The 15649-nt window shown below is 40.9% G+C and overlaps 1 protein-coding gene across 3 annotated transcripts in view; it reads left to right on the top strand.

Moving 5' to 3' along the window:
- Positions 1-3240: 3240 nt before the first annotated feature.
- The window catches only part of NOTCH2 (notch receptor 2), a 168785-nt gene continuing 156376 nt past the window's right edge, over positions 3241-15649 (top strand). The window contains exon 1 of one of the 3 annotated variants that reach the window (XM_034654189.1): positions 3241-3592. In XM_034654189.1, the coding sequence (XP_034510080.1) occupies positions 3520-3592 (73 nt within the window). In that variant the 5' untranslated portion in view covers positions 3241-3519. The remainder of the gene's footprint in view (positions 3593-15649) is intronic. The other 2 variants (XM_034654190.1, XM_034654188.1) reach the window with 2 other exon arrangements.

Genomic DNA, 15649 nt, shown 5'->3' with positions numbered 1-15649 from the left:
CTTATATTGTCTGTATCTGAGAATAGCCCATGATGCTCCAAGATACTGAGGTCATTGCTGATTCTTTGACCCATATTTCCTCTCTCATCTGAGCAATTACTAGCCTTAGGAGCTAATGCCCATCTTTTCTGCAACCCCACAGCTCCTGCTGTTCCTATCTTGCCACATTAGGGAATAGGCTCAGGTCTTTATTGTTTGCCTGCCTCTATACTTGTTCCCTACGTCTGAAAAAGCCTTAGACCTCAAACATGAGAAAGCTCTTCTTTACCTGATTAATCTTTTGGTTCTTCAATTCTTAGTCCAGGTGTTGAGGTCTTCCCAGAAGCCTTCCCTGCCCATTCCTAGGCTGGGACAGGACTCATAGTCCATCAGCTGTGAACCCACAACATTCTACTTGTCATACTGGGTTTTCATTGCTGGTGACTGGTCTGTCTGTATTCCTCAGCTACTCACACGGGATTTGGCCCATGGTAATATTCACCAAAATGCTATAGGATGGGTCGGACTGACTTGTTCTCCTCTCAAAGTGTTTGCCAACTCCAGTTTTTCCCTTGATTTTCAGCTCCCATTTTGTTTTGTTTTGACTACTTTATATCCATAGCTTCCTTCAAGATGTGTCTTTTAAAACACCTCTTTGGTCATAAACTTCTCCTGCTTTCATTCATCACATCTAATCTTTATTCCTCTTGTCCTTGTGGGAATGTATGCAATAAGTTTAAAATGATAACAAATCCAACAAAAGTTATATGTGAACATAATAATTGTTTTTCTTAAAACAGTCACCTTGGGAAACTGCACATCTATTTTAATTAGTCACAGCCACAGTCATTTCTGGAGACACTCTTTGGGGATGAGTACCTTCACATTTTTCTGAATATATTTTAATAGTGACAAATCTAGCCTCTGCAGGTGATGTTTAAAATTTGTATAGAGCCAAGTCACCATGAACTATATTTAGTGAGTAAACAGAATGCTCTAACTGGTAACTCTATGGGTCACAACTAAAAAATAATGTTGTTATCTTTCTCTGAACATATTTGGGCAAGGGAAATTCCAAAGCTATTTTGACTAATTATGTTATTTTTGAAAAGAGTTTCTAGCATCCCAAGGTGACTACTTTCAATAACAGTACTTGCTTATTTATTGTAAAGTGCTTATTCAAATCCAGTTTGGATCTTTGTAAGCCTATACTCATACCAACTTGTACTTGTGTAGTGTTGTTTTACATTCTAGTTCAACATCTATTATGTGATAGACACTGGGAATCAATAAGGCCACGATCTTTGCCCATAAGGACCTCCTAATTAGTTGAGAAGACAGAAATACCAACAGTCCTGTGTAAAAAAGAGATATTTTAATAAGATAAGGAAGCAGTACAGTGGAGAGACTGTTTGTGAGAGGGAGGAATTTGTTACAGTGTCAGCAAAACTCTCTCAGGACTGAAGGATTAATGATGATTAGAAATTCACTAAGAGAAGGAGGGAAAGGAAGGACGGACAGGAGTCGTTCCAAACCGAGGGAACAGAAGGTACAGAGACTGAAACAAGAAGATGTATTTGGGGGAATCTCAAGTTGTTCTACACTGTTATTGTGTAAAGTTCACAATGGGGGCAGAGAGGATGAGATGGGGCCCAATGAAGTACAGGCCTTGTATCTACTGCTTTTAAAAGTTTGGACTTTATCCTGTAAGAGGCAGGGAGATATTCTGTGGGTAGAATTTTCCTTTCCAGTAGGATTGTAAACTCTCACATCCAATTAGTCACATAGGTTTGCACCCCCCCACTTCCCCTCCCCTCTCCCCAGATTGTCTCAGATCCCTCTCTTCCTTTCCATTCTGACATTTACATCATTAGTTCAGGCCTTCATCTCCCCATGCCTGGAGTGTTTCACAAACTCCTGACTGGTCGTTGGGCTCCAGTTCACCTTTTGCTCCTGACAATCAATTTTACACATGATTATCAGAGCAATTTTCCTTTCCATCAAGTCTCACTCCTGTTCAAAAGCCTTCAGTGGTTTTCTATGATCTGAGAGATAACTACTCCTCCCCCTTCTTGGCTTTTCCTTGAAGATCTCACCAATCTGGTGCCAAGCCCCCTTCCCTCCTTGACTCCTCTCACTGCAAATAGTGCCAGAACTCATCTACTTATTCTCTTATCTGTACCTTTGCTTTTATGGTGGCAGGGCCCTGGAATGTTACAACCACACCAAACTTTTTGCTTGCTCTGTTTTCAGTTGTTTTCTTTTACAGATAGTAAGCCCACATGTACCCATGCTTGATCATATCTCCCATTCTCCTCCCTGGAAGTAACCACTCTTCTGGTTACTATCTATTGTATGGTATGCATCCATAAATAATATATAGTATTGTTTTGAAAAAATTTAAACATACATGAATGTACACATTACATCTCCTTTTGCACTGAGCTTTTCAGTGTCATTTTATTCTTGAGTTATCCCTATTGAATATATGGATGTAGTCTCTTCAATTGCTGTATTTCATTTCATTTTATAAATATACCATACATTATTCATAGGTGGGATTTAGGCTGTTTCCAATTGTTGGCTTTTACAGGGATTCGGGGTGTCATATATGTCCATTGTTGGTTTTTACAAACAACGTTACAATGAATATCTTTAGCACAACCTTCCTTGAATCCTGTAGGATTCTCCTCAAAAGTGCATCCTGCGTCTTTAGTATCATCCCATTGTGCTGAGCACACTGATACACAAAGTAAGGGAGTTAAAGAAATATTTGCTGAATGAATGAATGAATGAATGGTGTAGCACAACCTAGTTGATGGCCATGGTCCTTTTCAATGGGCTTTGGCGCCTGAGCCCCCATTTCCTTCTTTGACAGCGCTGGACCTTCCCCACCGCATTCCTCCAGCTGGCCCGGGAGTGAATGTAAGTGTGGGTGTGTGGGGGCGATACCTACATCAGTGGAAGAGGTCTGTCTTTCCCGGCAAGTTCAGGATCTTGGCAACCCTAGCGTCTGAAGTTCAGGGTCCTATCACCCACGTACTTCAACAGAGGCCCGGCCCAGAGGGGCAGTCCAGCGTTGACTGAGTTAAGGCGCCTCGAGACCCGATGCGGGTTGGAGAAAGCTGGAGGGGCAGTCGGAGGAGTCGTAGTAGATCCCTCCGCGCGCAGCTTGGGCCGGCGCTTCTTCCTGCGGGAAACCCCTGGGTGCCGAAGGCGGCGGGTCCAGGCCGCGGCGTCAGGGGGGCGGGGTTTGCGGTGGGAGGAGGCGGCCGAGGCGGAAGGACACACGAGGCTGCTTCGCTGCACAGCCGAGAAAGTTTCAGCCAAACTTCGGGCGGCGGCTGAGGCGGCGGCCGAGAAGCGGCAGGCTTGGGGTGCGGCGAGTGGGGGCATTTACTCCTGAGCTTCGGGGCGCCACGCGAGGCCGTGAGCCGCAGAAGCAGGAGGAGGAGAGGAGCGAGTGGGGGACCCTCTGTGGGGACCCCCTCCTCATGTGGATCTGCGCAGGCGGCGGCGGCGGAGGAGGCGACCGAGAAGATGCCCGCCCTGCGCGCCGCTCCGCTTTGGGCGCTGCTGGCGCTCTGGCTGTGCCGCCCGGCCCCCGCGCGTGGTGAGTATGGGGCCGAGGGGTGCTGTCCCCTGCGCCGGGGCCCGCGCACCGCCTCCGCTTCCCCGGCCCGGCCGGCCACCTGGGGAGATCAGTCCCCCCCACCCCCCCTTCCGTCNATCAGTCCCCCCACCCCCCTTCCGTTCTCCTCTCTGCGAGAAGGCCGGGCTCCGAGCGAGGCCACTCGGTTCCCCAAAGTTTGGACACCGTCAGGGCCTCCTCCCCCGCACTCCCCGCCGCCTCCTACGCCCCTCGGCCGGTGGCCCCACACACGCCTCCTCCGCAGAAGGGGGGCCGGGCCGAGAGCCTCAGAAACTCGCTTTCCCAGGCACTTGAGTTCGGGGAGTTGGGGTGTTTTGCCCTTTGGTTCTGCGTTTCCTGGGGTCGAGGGTGAGCCGAGTGCCGGCTGCCGCAGACGAACCCTCGCCGGCCGGGGANCCGGCTGCCCGAGACGAACCCTCGCCTACCGGGCCGGGGGCCGCAGATGGGCTGAGCAAAGGAATGCCAGATTCTGGCGTGGAGGGAGCGGGGGCAGGGCCTCCGAGCCGCTCAACGGCTTGTACCTCCACTGCCAGACTTAGCTTTACCAAAGGGAGGCACACAGTTCGCGTTGGGTGGGTTTGGTTTGGATGGGGACGGGGTTTCGTGGTGCGCCTGAGTCCTGACACTCCAAATCCCTAGTCCCCGTGAATCCAGTGTGTTTTGCTCCGGTCTTTGAAAGGTGGAGGCAGGAGCAGTAGGGAAACTGGTGTGGCTGCAATGCTGAGCCACATGATTTAAAAATCTCAACTGCTGTTATTCTTTCCGAGGCGCTGAGCTCGGGCGCTGTTTCAGAGTCTGTGTCCAGCCCCAGGAATGTGGTGTGACGATCACCAACTCCTCCAACCTGGCAGCAGCATTTGCTGCGCTTTTGGCATGGTTGGGGGTGGGGCAGGGGCGGGTGAGGAAAAGTGGATACGTCAATTCAAAGTGCTTCCTTGGAAAGCCTCTTTATGGTTGGATATTAGCAACAGTCTTTCTGAACACGGTTGGACCAAGGAAGGGGAAATAGAATCACGTCTTATTCATCCCCCCCCCCGCCCCCAGTCTTAGATTCCGAATTTCTTCAGACTGTTTAGTAGAAAGAGCTTGGGTTTTGGAGCCCTCTGTAATCCTGGGTTCAAATCCAGCTCTGCTGTATGAACTCACCAATCGAATGGGAATGAAATTACCCAGCTAAGAGGATTAATTAAGAGGATGTATATTAAACCCATGGCAGTCAAAAGGTATTCAGAAAGTCCTTTCAGTGCAGGACTGTGTTTTGTTTTTTTATGAACTCTGCTTCCAGAGGGTTGGTAGCTTTTGCATGTTTGTTAAACTGATTGGGACTTCTTTTCCTTGTCTAATCCGAGGGAAGATTTTACCTTTACCAAAAAACTAGTACAGGAACTATGTCTTTTTGCAAAGAAAAGGTTAAGAGGATGATGAGTTTCAGAAAAATTTGCTCTTTGTTCATTGTTAATAGAGAGTTGGCATGCCAATCACAGATGTTTAAAAGAGAACAAGGTTTTTTGTTGCTGTTGTTTTGTTTTTTTATATCTTTTTATCACAGTACAGAGTTGTTCAGCACCAACCAGATCCTTCTTGGACAGCTCAAATTCCATGCACCTCTATGTCCCTAAGAATTTCAGAAGTGGACCGGGAGGCTGTGTGATGATGAACCAAAAATCATTGTTTCAGAAGCATTTGACGAAACACGATGGCATTTTTGCCTTTTTTTTTCTTTTGAGTGAAAGCTTGACTGTAAGTGTAGATTTATGATAAAAAGGACTATAAACAATGTTCTAGTCTGACAATTACAATCCTTGGTTTCTACCATTAACTTGCTTTAGTAAATAACTTAATCTTCATGATAGGTACTCTCCCCACCTATGAAAAGAACTAAAGAAATAATTNCATTTGACGAAACACGATGGCATTTTTGCCTTTTTTTTTCTTTTGAGTGAAAGCTTGACTGTAAGTGTAGATTTATGATAAAAAGGACTATAAACAATGTTCTAGTCTGACAATTACAATCCTTGGTTTCTACCATTAACTTGCTTTAGTAAATAACTTAATCTTCATGATAGGTACTCTCCCCACCTAAGAAAAGAACTAAAGAAATAGTCTCCTTTAGAGAGTTGGAGGGAATAATAAATAGGATTGCAAAGTGATTTGCAAAATTAAGTGTTAAATGGTAAGATCAATGTCAGAAATTGGATTACTTTGACACATAGGGCTTCTCTCATTCTAGGACCTCAGTACATAGAATGATAGTCTTNACATAGAATGATAGCCTCTTTCATACTTCTGTACTGATGAGGTATTGCTATTACCAGCTAGCTGTTAGGTGGGCAAGTTGAGTGTTAGTCAATTACTTGAAAGGACTAGATATGGATATTTTGATTTTTAGACTGGTGTTCTTCAGATGCTAAACTACTGCAATAAAAGAGATTAAAGAACCTGTTTTTTGGTATAAATCTTAAATCTTTTCAGAGTCTGGCAGTGAAGTCTTCTTGAATCTTCTTAATCTGTTATTGTGTTTTTGTCAAGGTACCAATTATAACACACTCTTCCACATTTTTGAGTGTTTGTGTATTTGGGATTGTGGCCAGTTGTTAATTTGTCACTGAGTTCCTAAGTCAAGCAGTCAGCCCATCTGTCTAATTGTCTAAACAGCTATCCAAGACCACCTCTTGCTCCTTGTTTTCTTTTGCTTTGTAATGGGAAGTGATTCCCTGGTTTTGAAGCCTGCTAGATAATTTCTCAGCTGAATTCTTCTGTGGCTTAAAAAAAAAAAAAATAATCACAGGGGCGCCTGGGTGGCACAGCGGTTAAGCATCTGCCTTCGGCTCAGGGCATGATCCCGGCATTATGGGATCAAGCCCCACATCAGGCTCCTCCGCTATGAGCCTCCTTCTTCCTCTCCCACTCCCCCTGCTTATGTTCCCTCTCTTGCTGGCTGTCTCTATCTCTGTCAAATAAATAAATAAAATCTTTTTAAAAAAATCACAAAGAACAATTTTTTTTTCTTTTGGATGACGATGAAGTTTATCCTAAAACTGTTTTCCTTTTCCTTTCTTCTTGTTCTTTCTATATTATTATTCTTTTGCGGGGGTGGAGGGCGGAGGAAGGAGAGTGATTACCTCTTGTCTCTCTTTTCTCTTCCCTGATGTTTTGATTTTTGAAAATATTTACCCACATCTCCTTGGCATTCCTCTGCACTATTCCCACTCTACTGTCTCTTCCATAGGCTTCCCGTGGTATAGAGGAATAACTTTTTGTTTACCTGAATTGTATTTGCTGAATTTGTATTTGCTGACTTCAGGACCTTTAGAAAATGTTTAAGTTGAGTGGGATATGCTTGGATGCTTCAGAGCAGCCTTACAATCCATTTTAAAAATATCACACCCACAGAAATTCTATTTTGCCCACAAAATTTGCATTGATCTAGTTCCCACTCTGATGCCATTCCTAGTGGTTCTTCTCCTTACCCTGTCTGCTGTGATAGAACAAATCTCCATGTCCTGGCTGCATCAGAAACAGCTGAGGTGACTCTTGGACTCAACACTCAGGGATTCTGATACAGTAGGTCCGAGAATCTGTATTTTTCAAGGTTTACAATAACGNGGTTTACAGTAACTTGTTGGAACCCACTGATAGTTCATTATTCTGCCTTGAAGTGTATATAGTGTGTATATGGGGGTCTTTCCTTCTTAATTTTAATAATTTCAAGAATTAATCTAACCTTAGCTATTCCAGTGTTTAACCCTCTGACTATCAAAGATTTTTAAAATTGCTAACATAAAAGCTGTTGAGTATAATGCCATTTCTTCTTGTTCCCTGGACACAATGGGTCCCCATTGTCTTTTTAGAAGGGCTTCATATATTTGAATGATATATTATAAATCCTCTCCCCGATCCTTTTTTTCTCTGTTGTCTTTTTTCCCTCATGCTTCTTTCATATATATAGTTTTGGGCTCTCTTTATTTGTCCTTAGTGGTTTTAGAGTAAAAAATCCTAAGCCATGATTTGAATGAAAATATAATAAGAGATTTTACATTATCCTTATTTTGTGTTTCCACCNATTGTGTTTCCACTCGTTATTTAAGTGCTTTCTTTCTTGACATCTTTATCTGGATGTCACAACTTGAACCTTTCATTTTCCTCCTACTTTTTCCTGATTCTCCTTCTCCTCTCTTCTTCCCCTTCTTTGCAAGTGACTTGAAACCTAAAGGTTTTATTTTCTTCTCCTCTGCTCTTTTTATTGGTCTACCATGTGAATAATATTTTGGAAAGATCACTGGACTGGGAGCCAGAAGACCAGCATTCTCTTCCAGGTCTGTATTTAATTAGTGTTGTAATCTTGTGGGAGGGATTTTGGTCCTCCATTTGCTCAGGTATGTTGTCCATAGTCACTGAGCCAATTAGAGTCGAGAGTAGAATTTATCTCGNCCAATTAGAGTCGAGACTAGAATTTCTCTCATTTGGTCCTCAGTCCAGTGCCTCCTCCACTCTCTACACCACTTCTGTCTTTTGTACAAATGAGCTCATGTACATGAAAACACTTAGAACATCCTCAAGTGCTTATTGTTAATGTGTACTTCTTGAGGAAGAGAATTGTGTTTTTTCATTTATGTGTTTTTTTCTAATACCTTTACCCTGTACCTGGCACAGTGCCTTAACATCTAATAGACAATAAATATTTGTTCAATTAAACAATTACTTTTAGTCATTTTCTTATTCTAGACTACTATGGTAATCCAAGACAATTATTATTATTATTATTATTTTGGTAGTATTTGCAAGAGTCATTGCTTACCTTACATTTGGGGAAAAACCAAATTTTTCCCTTCCCCAGATGTTTTATTTAAACTTGCCATTTTGAATTTCAGTGTGTATGTGTGTGTGGTTTCTTCTTTCTTTTTTTTTTCTGATCACTTCTGCAAATCATAAAGGTCACTTTGACTTTGGAATTTAACCTCAAAGGTGCTGGCATCCACCCCCTGCCTCTCACTTAAGCTGTTTCTACTCTTTCCTTTATTACCTAGACCAGCAATTTCTGTTATTTTGTTCAGAGTTGCCACACTTTATTGTAATTTAGTCATTTGGGGAATTATCGGAATGGTATTTTTAAAATTAGAGTTAACTAAGTTGATGTTTGTTTTGATTTTTTTTTTTTGAGTTTTTTTTTTCATTATGAGGTGGATATCACTAACTAGTATTAGACTAAAAAGATATATACATTCAGTAAAGGCTTTTTCCTACCAAGAGAGGTCCCTAAAAACCACTACCACAAACAAAACTCTAAAGATGAGATGTGATAAATAAAACTCCGGGAGAACCCTATAGTGCCTGAGCTATCTCTGCAACAAGATTTGCTCCTTGAGGGTAGGCACCATGTCACACACATCCCTTCTCTGGTCCATAAAAGTTGTTTANAACTTGTTTGGCATATGCCCAACATGTGGAGTCATCCAAGCAGCAGGTCGGCTTTGTCACAGCACCTGGGACTCCTGCTCTGCCCTCCCCACCTTTGGGACATTCTGGAGGAGAGGCTGATGGTGAATCAGGTGTGTGTCTTTATGCTCCTTTCTTCTTTGAAGAGAGAAGATCAGTTGAAAGCTGACCCCACCTACAGACTTTATACTATCTCTTTTTATAAGTTAATGGGTAGCTGAAATTTTCCTCTTTGTTGACTTATGTGTTGGCAGAAACTTTAAACTTCATCTAGTTCTTCTATCCTTTCCATGCTGTATCTGCTCCTCTTACAACATCCTGGTCAAGAGGTAGTCTGCGTTTGTGCTTGAACACCTCTTGTGGTAGCTTCCTGCTTTTGGAAGCAGCTTAGTTCGTCTCTGGACAGCTCTGATTTTTAGAAAGATTTTCTTATATTCAGTTGTAATCTGTCTCCATATGACTTGTGCCCCTTGGCATCTTCTCAGGAACTTGCCTTANTTTATGCTCCTTTCTTCTTTGAAGAGAGAAGATCAGTTGAAAGCTGACCCCACCTACAGACTTTATACTATCTCTTTTTATAAGTTAATGGGTAGCTGAAATTTTCCTCTTTGTTGACTTATGTGTTGGCAGAAACTTTAAACTTCATCTAGTTCTTCTATCCTTTCCATGCTGTATCTGCTCCTCTTACAACATCCTGGTCAAGAGGTAGTCTGCGTTTGTGCTTGAACAACTCTTGTGGTAGCTTCCTGCTTTTGGAAGCAGCTTAGTTCGTCTCTGGACAGCTCTGATTTTTAGAAAGATTTTCTTATATTCAGTTGTAATCTGTCTCCATATGACTTGTGCCCCTTGGCATCTTCTCAGGAACTTACCTTTTAGAGTCCTGAGCCCTGCATGAGTAACAAGGATCCAAAGGGGTACTCTTTACTGAATTGATACCTATCCCTCCATAAAAGGAGTTAGACCTAGTGAGGGGCGTGAAGATGATTCCATCTGGGTTGTTTTCCTGGAGATTCTGATTCTGTGGGTCTGAAATAGTATCTGGGAATTTGTATATTTAAGAAATAGCCAGTTAATTTATATGTTGGGGAAATTTGGAATCATTGCAGAATGAATCTGGGGAAACCAAGGATTTTTTGATTTAGTTTTTGTTTGTTTGTTTGTTCTTTGATAGTACTAGAGATAGGTTGCTTTGTCTGGGTCTTGTGGTCATTTTTTTATCCTTGAAAGTACTTGCTTCTTGCTACATGCCTAGCTTGCTGGTGAAGTTGCTCTGGTATCCCCATAAGTTGTAAAGTTGTCTGTTTGGTCTTAAAAAAATAATCTACAAACTATTCAGAATCTTAGGGCTGCTGTGTATGTGTTGTATATGACTTTGGTGGAAGCTTCCTTATCCCTTCATCAGAATGTTACCAGAGATGCCGGAATACATAGGTGTTCCATGATTTTTTGGTGTCCACTAAGAAATTCTGTCCTAGTCCTTATGACGACACTGCCTTTGAGGATGTCTGCTGTGTTCACCCGTGAACACGTATCTGGTGTCAGGAATTTCCCTCAGATGTGTTAGTGCAAAAAGATATAAAGATCACTCATTTCATGCAGTCTTGCCTTTGGGCTGTCTGGGCTGCTGCAGCAAATGGAATAAGGAAGGGAGAATAAAGAAGGAATCAAGGGTCTCTTGAGTAGAACGGAGCGTTCTTCAAGAAGGCCCAGGAGTGCTCCTCTGACAAAGACACTTAATGTTTCTGTCCTTTACAGGAAATAGAAATTGGCTTCAGATATGAAAGGTTAGGCTCATGGCCTCTGGATGGGACAAACTGCAGTGTTCATTTGTAGTGGTAGGTTTGCTGTAGATCTGTGCTTTCTGTCTTCTCCTTTTTGAGGCAAATACCAGTTGTGTGGCAGAAAATACATTGTGACCTTAAAAAGAAGAGTAAAGCCAAGAAGGGGGAGGGGGCATGATAAAAGCCAGAGCTTGGAGTGAGAAAAGTGAGGTGATTATTGTATTAATTTATTTGTATGTGTAAATATGTAAGCTTCTATATAAAACTCTGGTAGGAGCCCTAGATGTTCGCTCAGAGATTTATTATCTTTGTATCTCTGCTGTCCCAGTGGTGTGTTAGGGAGGATTGTGGTGTGTTGTTATCCTTGATTTGTGTGTTTCATCATGTGGTAGGGAGTACAGGGTATACTGCTTTTGTAGATGTGTGGGAATCATTGACCAAGCAGAAGATAGGGCTCTGCCCCCAAGGAGCTGACATCATCGTGGAGATAAGGCAGATGAGCACACAATTAGAAATATGAAATACAAGTCATTTAAGTCACTTATCTACAGTCTCAGAAAGCAGTTTCCTGCGGTCAGGGTGACTAAGAGCTGTAGGGTGTTAGGGGAGTAAGCTGCAGGTCTACTAAGGAATAGTGACTTCCATTNAAGAGCTGTAGGGTGTAGGGGAGTAAGCTGCAGGTCTACTAAGGAATAGTGACTCCCATCGCATTCCTGCTAGGCTTGTCTGCTATTCTCCCCTTTCTCTTTTGTAATTTGGAAGTATCAAAACTTAACTTGGGGAAAAGATAAAGACCCCTTTGTCTGGTGGGGGTCTAAATGTAAATTGGCATATGTTGTGGTATCTATTATATCTATCAGTGGGTTTGTGTTNTTATATCTGTCAGTGGGTTTGTGGCAAGAGAGAGGGCTGTGTTCTTAGTCCTGGATGCCAGGCCTGTTCTAGGACAAGTTAAGGTGGAGATATCTTCTTTGGAAGATGTAGTTCTCAATGGCAGTAGCTGAAGGAACTTCTTGTCATGGCCAGGCAATGACTGAGGTACAGTATGGACACACCCAGAGCCGCTGCCTCAGGTGGCATTGATTAATCATACTAACATCTCCCTCACCCACTGTGCTTGTCTTGGCAAAACCCTGTTCCACCAGCTCCTCAAAGTTTGTGTTTTACTAGATATGACTGAGCAAGTCTTGGGGGTCATTTTATTATCCTTTGCCACTCTTGAACTGTGGGCCAGTTACCTTGGTCCAGCTCTGGTGCCCTTGGACTTTGGCCATTCAGTGAGTGGCCTTGGACTTTCTTCTCATTGGACTGAAGCACCTTCCCCAGAGGCCTGCCTGAAGCAGTTTCTAGTCTTCAAGTCAGTTCCTTTCAGAATGTTGGCACCTGGGCAGTGACTCTGGGTCTTTGAATACATCAGTCACACATCATGCCAAGATGGACTCATCGCTTCACAAAGACAGGTTGGATCTGTGGGTGTTGCAGAACCTGTTTCTGGGTTAAGAGTAGCTCTCCCTCCCTTGTGTATGTTTAATCATATGAAGAAAGCATGTGTGTATTTTATGAAGTAAGGAAAACATGACGATAATATTTTGATTGGAGTCGGATATCGTCTCCTTAGTAATATGTTGTCTTTTAACAAATAGCATCACTTTAAAATACAATTTTGCTTGCTGAATAAAGTGTTGTACAAGAAGCTGTGGTTACATTCTAAAGTATACTACCTTGTTCAGAGGCAGGTGCAGTGTAAAATTGTTGTTGTTTGCTTCTTTTTCATCTCGTTTTACTCTCGTCTGTCTTGTGAGGAGATTCTGGAAAGTTTTCAAGCCTTGAGGGTTAAATAGTGTATTTTAACTAGACCCTAAGAGGGGCAGGTTGCTATGCTGGCGTAATTATCCAACATTCAAGTAAGAATAATTGGATAGTGTTTACTCACTAATATCTTCTGTTGAGTTTCTGAATATGCATAGTCAGAAAACTAGACAGTGCTAACGTGTTAACTTCTCTAAATGGTAATTGTAGTAAGCTGCAAAGAAACTGTTGTTTAATTCTCTGCTTTCACATGCTTTTTTCTGTCCAGAAAGTGTTGAGACTCGTTGAAGTTTGAGGATGTGTATATTTTGATTATGATTTTTATTATGTTTTTCTTTGCTGTGAACATGCCTTTATTTATTTGCTAGATCTTCTTTAATCGGAAATGTTGAGGACATTTACTTTATTACAACATTTAAAGCACTTTCTAAGCTTTATGAGGATTATTAGAGAAAAGACATATCTTGTGAATCATTTAAGTCCTTGGTCCTGTGTTACTATTTAAAGTAAGTGACAATATTTCATGACTCCTGTGACATATACTTCCTAAGAGATTTAAGGAAAATGGTTGTAACTAAAAACAAACATTGTAATGTTTTAAGGTAGGTTTAAGTAGTAATAATTATTCCTCGTGTTTATACATAATTAACTTATACTTTTTGATTTTCTCTGGCACCTTTACAAGATTATTTTGGAGGGGGAGTTTACTTAAAAAGCAATTACATTTAAAAGTAGTTAAGGGCATTGAAAAATTTAAAAGTGTGAGAAAAATAGTCACAATCATACCACTCTTAATATTTTGGTGTACATTTTTTGGTCTTTTTTTTCTACCTTTAGTTTTAAAGTGTTGTTGATTCATAATATATACACAATTTTCTGTACTGCCTTTCTTTGATGGTTATAAATATTTCTTATATTTTTAAACATTTTTCATAAATTGAATCTTATTGGCTAAATAATATTCTTTTTAAAAATATTCTTATTTTCTAAAAGACTTTGTTAAGATTTATTTTAGAGAGGCATGGAGGGGCAGAGGGAGAGGGAGAGAGAGTCTTTTTTTTTTTTTTAATAATTTTTATTTTGTTATATTAGTCACCATACAGTACATCCCCAGTTTTTGATGCAATGTTCCATGATTCATTATTTGCGTGTAACACCCAGTGCACCAAAAAAGACAATTAGCATATGGTTTCACTCATTTATGGAATATAAGAAATAGGAAGATAAGTAGGAGGAAGGGAAGAATGAAGGGGGGGTAAACAGAAGGGGGAATGAACCATGAGAGACTGTGAACTCTGGGAAACAAACTGAGGGCCGGTGATGAGAGAGTCTTAAGCCAACTTTGTACTGAGTGTGGAGCCTGATGCAGGGCANATAACTTTTATTTTGTTATATTAGTCACCATACAGTACATCCCCAGTTTTTGATGCAATGTTCCATGATTCATTATTTGCGTGTAACACCCAGTGCACCAAAAAAGACAATTAGCATATGGTTTCACTCATTTATGGAATATAAGAAATAGGAAGATAAGTAGGAGGAAGGGAAGAATGAAGGGGGGGTAAACAGAAGGGGGAATGAACCATGAGAGACTGTGAACTCTGGGAAACAAACTGAGGGCCGGTGATGAGAGAGTCTTAAGCCAACTTTGTACTGAGTGTGGAGCCTGATGCAGGGCATANGATGCAGGGCTTGATCACATGACCCTGAGCTGAAACCAAGAGTTGGGTTATTAACTGACTGTGCCACCCAGGTGCCCAATAATATTCTTATTAGTAGGGTTACTATGTTTTGACCATTCTTTGGTTTGATTGCGTATTTAGTTGGTTCCATTTTTTTCCTATATAAATGATACTCATCTTCATAGAGAAAAAATATTCCTCATTAGGATTTTTCCTCATTAAGCTAGATTTGCAGAAGAAAAATTGCTATGTCAAAGAGTGATTTAAAAAATTGGGAAACAGAATTTAAAAACAAACAGGAAAATAAAAGAAAATTAAAATCTCCAATAACTCCATCACCTCCAACCAAAACCCACTAATATTTTGATACATTGTAGACAGTTTTTTTTCTGCATCTATTGCAGTTGGGATTTTAGCATATGTATAGTTTTATCATCTGCTTCTGCACTACTTAAAATACTGTGAATGTTTTCCTATATATATAAATGTTCTTTAACAGTATTAAAGGCTGCATACTGTTCTGTCTTAAGGATCAGTTATATATATAATTTAAACTGAATTCAGTTCTTAGTTTGTAATTTTTCATAATTATAAATAATGGTATAATGAAATTCTTATATATAAATCTTGGTAGGAATATTTATTTTGTTAACACTAAGCTCTCAAAAGTCAAGTTATTGCATTAAAGAGTATGGATATTTTTGTGACTTTGATACACACTGCCAAATTCCCTTCCATATAGTTTGAGCAAGCTATAGTTCCATCAGCAGAATATGAAACTGTCAGTGTTGCCAACTGTGTTCAACACTGGTTTTTGTTTTTAAAACTTAACCAGTTTGGTAGGTGGTAAATGCTACCTCACCTTAATTTGCCTCCCTGATTACACAGTGATATTGAATGCTTTCTCATATGGTCAGTGACCACTTCTTATTTACTTAATTTGGTAAACTGTGTCTTTTACCCCTCATGTATTCATTTTTTGGTTACTGGTTTGAAAAAGCTATTTATATACATTAAGGATATTAGTCCTTTGTCTTGAATGTGTTGCAACATTTCCAATTGCTACCAGTATATGTATTTTTTTCTTCCAAATATTTATTTAAATTCTAGTTAGCATATAGTGTAATATTGGTTTCAGGAGTAGAATTTAGTGATTCATCACTTACATATAACACCCAGTGCTCATCTTAACAAGTGCCCTCCTTAATACCCATTGCTACCAATATTGATATCAAAAACTGTTTATTCAATAGGTTAATTTTTTAATCCTTTACTTGAAATGAGCTTGTTCAGTTTTCCTTGTATTTGTT

Source organism: Ailuropoda melanoleuca, chromosome 2, assembly GCF_002007445.2.
Source record: "Ailuropoda melanoleuca isolate Jingjing chromosome 2, ASM200744v2, whole genome shotgun sequence".
In the NCBI taxonomy this organism is placed as follows: Eukaryota; Metazoa; Chordata; class Mammalia; order Carnivora; family Ursidae; genus Ailuropoda; species Ailuropoda melanoleuca.
This window is presented reverse-complemented; position numbering and strand designations above follow the sequence as displayed.